The sequence below is a fragment of the Chaetura pelagica genome, unplaced genomic scaffold (genome assembly GCF_000747805.2).
Source record: "Chaetura pelagica isolate M959 unplaced genomic scaffold, ChaPel_1.0 scaffold192, whole genome shotgun sequence".
NCBI classification, from domain to species: Eukaryota; Metazoa; Chordata; class Aves; order Apodiformes; family Apodidae; genus Chaetura; species Chaetura pelagica.
Window position 1 is genome coordinate 1106363 of NW_009952570.1, and position 6884 is coordinate 1113246.

Genomic DNA, 6884 nt, shown 5'->3' on the forward strand with positions numbered 1-6884 from the left:
TATAGTGAGTTAACCTGCAGCAGAAAATACCTGTGACCGCACAAGACTTTTACTTCTGTTGCAGCAAATGAGCAGTTATTTTTGGGTGGTCACATCTATGCTTCACAAACAGGAAGCACATTTCTGAAAGGAAAGCCCTGCTCTGTTTCCTAAGTAAATGATGGACAAAATATTTGCATTGTCAGCATTCTAAAACTAAATCCTTTTATTCTCTTGAGTTTTGTCCAATTTATAATTGTGCCAGTTGATTATTGCAGAATCCTGAATTCATCCACGCTGCTACTGGTTCTGGGCATGCCTCTCTCCAGTCTAATTATTCCTGCCATTCCCCTTCTCTCAAAGCATTTTTAGATAATTATTTATATTTTTTTATTTTTTAAAAATATAAAATAATTTTTCATGAATGAGAAATGCTTCACGTTCATACTTCATTTTTAATGCTTTATTTTATTTGCAAACTGAACTAGAGCCTAAAACAAAACCTTGAAATGTTTATCAACTCTGTTTAATAACAAACAGTGCTCTTATTTTCCCCGATCAAAGCAAAGCAAAAGTCAAGAAAACTTGGGTATTAGCCAGCAAGATTTTCAAGTTAACCCTCGAGGGTTAAGGTGGTTAAGAGATCTGCTGCTTTTGGAAGTAGAAGGGTTTGTAGGGAGGGGGAAGCAGAGAAGTAGTAGAAGGGTTTTAATTTTACTTGGTTCTTATTCCCTATTTTTTTTTTCCCAATATATTCTTCCCATTGCACTTCCTTCCTCCTTTCTGTGCCTCCCCAAATGTCTCTTTTTCTCCATTCTCTCCTCCATTGCATCCTCTGCCTCATGGCTCACCTACCTCTGCCTCACCCTCTATTCTACTCATGATCTGTCTCCTCCTTTATCTGAAGCACACACATCAATAAACTATCCCCTATCATGCATACCAGGACATTAAACAGATTACTTAGTGATTCAAAGACTTAGAACCCCAGGGCATTTCTGAGGCCTGCAATGGTACAAAAACGTCGCAGAGCCAAGAGAGCAGCCTGAATGAATTCTTCCGTGTCTGGTCCAGATGGAAAACCACTTTTGTACCATAACACTGTCATTTAAAAATTGTCTGATAAGAAAGAAGGGCTTAATTTTGAAAAAAAAAAACCAACAAACAACCCTGAGTTAAAAATCTGTGTTAAGGCTGCAGGCAGATGACTCGATCCTGGCCTGAGGTTAACCAAAATGAAGAGGGATTTGAAAAACTATTGGATATGACAAGAGAAATAAGCTGGAAGTGACAGGAGGGAGTGTGGGAAGCTGTGAGCAGTGACAGAGGGTGCTGTCAGGAAGGGCTGGGTTTCCCAGATGGTTAAAGGAGTGTGTGTCAAGTGGCTGGACTGCACAGATACCAGAGAGGACTGAGCTGCACAGAGCAAGGCACTGGAGGCTGCTCTCCCCTTGTAAGTGTTACCGGGTGGAAATGTTTTGCAAGGTTTAGAATGTGATCCAAAACATCCACTGCAATTATTCAAGGGATCATTTCTTTTGAATTAAAAGCCCTAGTAAAATAAAGCTCTCCACCACACCTAAAATACTAAACCTCCAACCTGAACTGATGACCCCACTGAGAACCTGAAGCAATGATCTCCACTTCCTGAAGCATGCCTGCTGGTGAGGCAGGGACCCTGGAAAGGAGGTAGAGAGGTGGAGCAGCAACTCTGCCCCTCAAGAGCACTGTGGTGGCCATGCTCAGGCTTTAGTGACAGAAGTGCAGTGTCCCTAGAGCAAACAGTGGTCATGGCTGACTGCAGCAGTAAGCAGGATCTTCCTCCTAATCAAGTTCTGTAACAATGAGATGTAATGTAAAAGTTTGGGGCAAGTCTGTAAAGTTGGTTTAAACCAAGTAAGATGCAGATCAGCCACAGCAAAAGCACCAGTGTCTGCCAACTACTTCCCTTAGCCAGCACCAACACCTTTCTGACTGATCTTGGTCAGACTTGAGCAGCAGAGTGACCAGGTCATGCCCTCACTGTTAACCTGCTGTCCCGAGTTATTTATTATCTTTTTTAAGAATCAGCTGTAAACTACCAGCTATGCACATCACCAGAAGGAATTTGCAAACTTTTAATTTTTTCCAGGAGTGCTCCTAGAACAAAAGAAGAGTCTGAATCAGGATGCTGGGATTGAATGAGCTTTCCAACAGGACAAGGAGGTCTCATCTGTTTCCCTTGAATAGTGTTAGCAGAAGACTTCAGAGTCAAGCAAGTGTTTCTAATGGTTTTGGTGGGAGTGGGAGGCCAGACAGTCCCAGCTACTGCCTGGTGTACAGAAACCCCACAGGCACAAGTGCAAAGTCCTGCTCTGTTCATGTTAGCAATGGGCTGTGCAGCTGAGTGGCCCCCAGGCCTTGCTGCCACCCCACAGAGGCACATTGTGGTACCATCAGTACTAACAACTGTGGGAAGACAGAGAAGACTCTCTGGACAGAAATCTTTTTGCTTCCATCTAGTGTTTCAACAATTTTTTGAAGAAGAAGCTAAAGAGAAACTTGAAGGTCTTCAAGGGAAATGAACTGATGAGAACTCCACTGATTGTGGAGCTGGTGATGTCTGCTGGGGACTCAGAGATGTTCCCTCTAACCACTGGGCCATGTAAATGGAAGACACCTCTGGAAATCTCTTTTCTGTTCTGTTTCAGACACAAAGGTTCTCAGGGGTGATGTGAGGAGGTGTCTTTCTGTTGCAATCAGAAGAAAAGCATGATGGAAACATTTTTATGAAGGTATTCTAACAGAGATTGAAAACATGAGAAGCACAGGAGCCCAGCATGCAGTTTGGGAGTGCTGCAGCCTAACCTAAGGCAACACCTTAAGATCAGCTGGTTGGAAGAGAACCAGGCAAGAAACAGGCAAGAAAAAAGAACAATCTCTTTAAAAATCAAAGCTACTAAACATGTCCTGGGTAGTGCAACAGCAGCTGCCTCCAGCACACCCTGCTGTGCAGTGACACACAGTACTTACCCTGTCGTGTAGTGTCCAGCCAACATACTTTAAATAACTATCATTCAGGAAGGCATCACTGTACATTTTCATCCAGACACCAATTTCCTCAATGCAGACAGCTCTAATCTCAGCAATAGCATCCCTAATAAGGAAAAAAATAAAGGAAAATAAAAAGTATTAACCAGATTGCAGACACACAGCATTTACTTCTCATTCCCATCACCCTAGCTAGAATATTTTGCTCTTACTTTTGACCTCAGTGTGCAGGGCCTGTCTCTGTTCTCACTGCCACTTCTCCTACTCTTCGTGTCCTTGAATTCACTGATCTAGCCAATAATGTCAATATTTCTACATTCAGAGGTGGTATTTCCATTACCTCAAAAAATTCTCGCCCTACTTTGCTTTGTAGTCTATTATTCCATCTTCTACCTCCTTTTCATACCAAATTCAGAATCCAAGCTACAAACCTCCTTTAGGCAATAATTTCTGAAACACAGTCACTGACATTTGCTTAGCAGACTTGACTGTCTCCAGATAGAGGCATAGAAGAATTCCAAGGTGGACAAGTCCAAATGGACCTGCCAGAGGGGTAGAAGGGAACCTTGTCCCTGAAAAGATCTTGTTTCATGCACTGCCAGAAAGCCCCAATAACAACCCCCAGAAGAACATTTCCATTTCAACATGGGTTTCTTGCAGGTTTTCTTGCTTTTTTCTACATTCTGGCTGGCAAGTGATGGAAGAAGCAAAGACATCTCTCAGGCAGACTTGTCAGCTGCTTATTGTGGTGGGCCAGCAGGAAACTGTCTGGAGAGATCACCTAAAGAGATCAGGGATGGAAACGATTTCCATCCGATCGGCTCTTCCTGCCTGCCATGGAGCAGGGATAAACCACGGGAAAAGGGATTGGAGCCATCTGGCCCTTTAGCAATTTCATCTCTGAGACATCTGTTACTATGAGAAATCACTTGTGCCACTCCAGCTGGCACTGCTTCACAGTCAAGATTTCAGCTGTAATAAAAGAGGAACATAAAGAGCCCCTGTACAGAAGAGGGAATGTCTGGTGCTTTGGAAACACTGGCCTTGCTTATAATTGAGACTCTGGTTCTGTATTTTTATTAAAAAAATCTTTTTGGAAAATTAATAAACATCAATTTAATTCTCAACCAGAACCAACAGAGACCAAAAATGAAAACTAGTATGTGAGAAGAAATAAATTCCAGCATGAGACTAAAATAAGAGTAACAGTATTTTTCATAAAGTCTTCAATTTTACAAAATGCCAATAAAATGTACTCAGTCTTCTATTCAAGATACTTACTGCAGAAGTTCACACACAGATAGAGTAGAACAAAGCCATGTTTGCTCCATACTGCAACTGTGTAATTCCAACCTTCCTCCTGGGCCACCTCAGCATGTGCTGTGCACGAGCTGCCAGCCCCCAAGGTGAACACCACAGCTCCTGCAGGAACAGGGCAGTCCATGGCAGCACCACACATCACTAGATGTGGAACTTCTTCAGTCAAGACCCTATTTTTATTACTCAACTTCAAGTTTCAGGAAGGAAACTGTACTGAGGTAACAGCATCAAACATGTTCATTGTACCAATGCGAGGGGGAGACCTGCAGGAGGTGGCCCCAGTGGTGCTACGTCTCTCGTTGCCCATGCGAAACACACTGATTCTGTCAGCTTCCAAACAGAAGCTTCACAACTGGGCTCTCAAGCTCCCTGAAGAGTCTAGGGACTCAAACCCAATGTCAGTGTCAATCCAATGTGGACAAGCTGCAGTGCAACAGAGCAGGGCACCAAAGAAGCTGTTTCTACTTAGGATTTCTCCAATAGGTTTGAGATACTCTGAGGACAAACAGCTGAAGAACAGCATTCACTGTGGGGAAAGAATGAAGCCAACATGGAGACAACATTCAATTAAAACTATGAATGTATTAATATATATAAGTCTAACTCTATGTTACTTCACACTACACTTATTTGGCAATTCTCTTATATGGAGCTATTTTCAAACCAAAGAGAGATGGAAGGAACCAGAATACAGCACTGAAAGAACCATCTGAAGGACTGAGAAGTATGAATGAAGAGGGTAGCCACATGTGCAGCAACACAAAGGAGTCAAGAAGACATTCCCAGTAGGGGATGTCAGCCTGAGCTCTCACATCCAAGTAGGTTATTTCACCACTGTAGGAATTTATTAACTCTGAAGTTAACTATGAATTTACTAACTATGAATTCTGGAAAGATTTCATGGCCATTCTAACCAGAACCCAAGTGTCAACAGCTGTGTGATCATGCAGCACAGCCAGCCACAAAACCAGAACATCTTTTTTCTGCAAGAGAGCATTCAAGCTTTCCTAGGGAAAAACTGAGTCTTCAAAAGCTTCTCAGGGATCCCCAGGCACTACAGACAAACACTCACTCCAAGCTGCTATTTATCATTAAAAATAAAAAAAAAAAGAAGAAGAAAAAAAGAATAAAGGAATTAAACTAATGACAAGATTTAGTATAATAAAAATATAACATCTTCAGTATAATTGGAAATGGGAAAGACCCACACCTAAGGCACATGAGACCAGCAGGCAGGCTCAAGATGCTGGGGAGGCAGGAGAATTTGTGAGACCTCAAACTCCCACTTGACCACCATCTTCCAGAGAACTATGTGACCAGTAAGAATCATTTGTCTCCTTGCAGGAGTCACTATCACAGGTTCCAGGCCCATGTGATGCTGCATCAAACATGACCCAGCCAAGCAGCCCTTGTACTTGTGTTGTGCATCTGATCAGTTGCTTCTTATTAAACTATACTACTTTTCTTCTAATTTTTACACACTTAAATAGATTTTTAGCTACTTGTCATGGCCACTATGAATCATTTAGTTTTCTGAAGATATAAACTATTCATGGATGACAAGAATATATAAATACCAATCATACCAGCTTTGGAAGTAGTTTGGAATAATTCATGGATTATTAGTTATCATAATTACAAATTAGTGACAGAAGTTTGTATTAGTTGCTAAATGCTTCCAGAAGGGAGCAGAATCTAGGCCAGCCAAAAAAAACCAACAAAAAAACCCAACGCTGGATCCACAGATATTAGAAATGAAAATATATGTAACCTTCTTTTCAGCACAAACAGCTGGCTGTGTGGTGGATGGGAAGCCCTTGGCAACCATCTCAGATTCGATGTCCTCTCTGATCTGAACATTAGGCCTCCCCTCCTTCTTCTCTTTTGAATATACATGCACCCTGCAAGCAATTTTCAGCTTAACCTCAGACCAAAAAAAGGCTGCCTTTCAGATCCCTGGCCTACCAGTATTTAGCATCTCATCACAACACACCACAGGTGTTACTCAGACACAAACGGGTTATTTTGGGATTAGGGCCACTGAAATTAACATCTCCAAGCCCCTACACATGCACCATCAACTTGTGAGTATTTCCCAGGACAGACACTCTGCAGCCTCCCTGGACAAACCTTTTCCCAATTCCCACAGACCTTTTCACCAATTCTGTTGGTTTTATAACCCCCGCCATGAGCTCAGCATCTTGCCTCTACCTGCATCTCCTCTCACATCTCCCCGTCGATGCCAAGTCTCAGTTTGAGAGATGATCAAAAAAAGAATCAACAGACAACACAGTATCTCATAAAGCAACACAGAAAGAGTCAGAAAAAGTGATTCAGGAAAGAATAAATAATTATGCCATGGGGAAGGTGTTTATTATGGATGTCTCAATTTTTTACCAAACCTGCTGTTAACCCCAGACTAACATTACACCTACAAAATACTTTAGATCTTTCTGCAAATGTGTTTGTTGTATTTTTTCTTTTTATAATATGAGCAGTGAGCACTGAAATCTCCAGGTAAATTGAAAGCCAATCTCCAGAAAGAAGATGTCCCC

The 6884-nt window shown here is 42.0% G+C and overlaps 1 protein-coding gene across 2 annotated transcripts in view; it reads right to left on the reverse strand.

The window, feature by feature from the left end:
• Positions 1–6884, reverse strand: part of STAG1 (stromal antigen 1) — a 137820-nt gene that overhangs the window by 66622 nt on the left and 64314 nt on the right. For both annotated transcript variants that reach the window (XM_009993502.1, XM_009993501.1), the window contains exon 9: positions 2992–3115. In XM_009993502.1, the coding sequence (XP_009991804.1) occupies positions 2992–3115 (124 nt within the window). The remainder of the gene's footprint in view (positions 1–2991; positions 3116–6884) is intronic.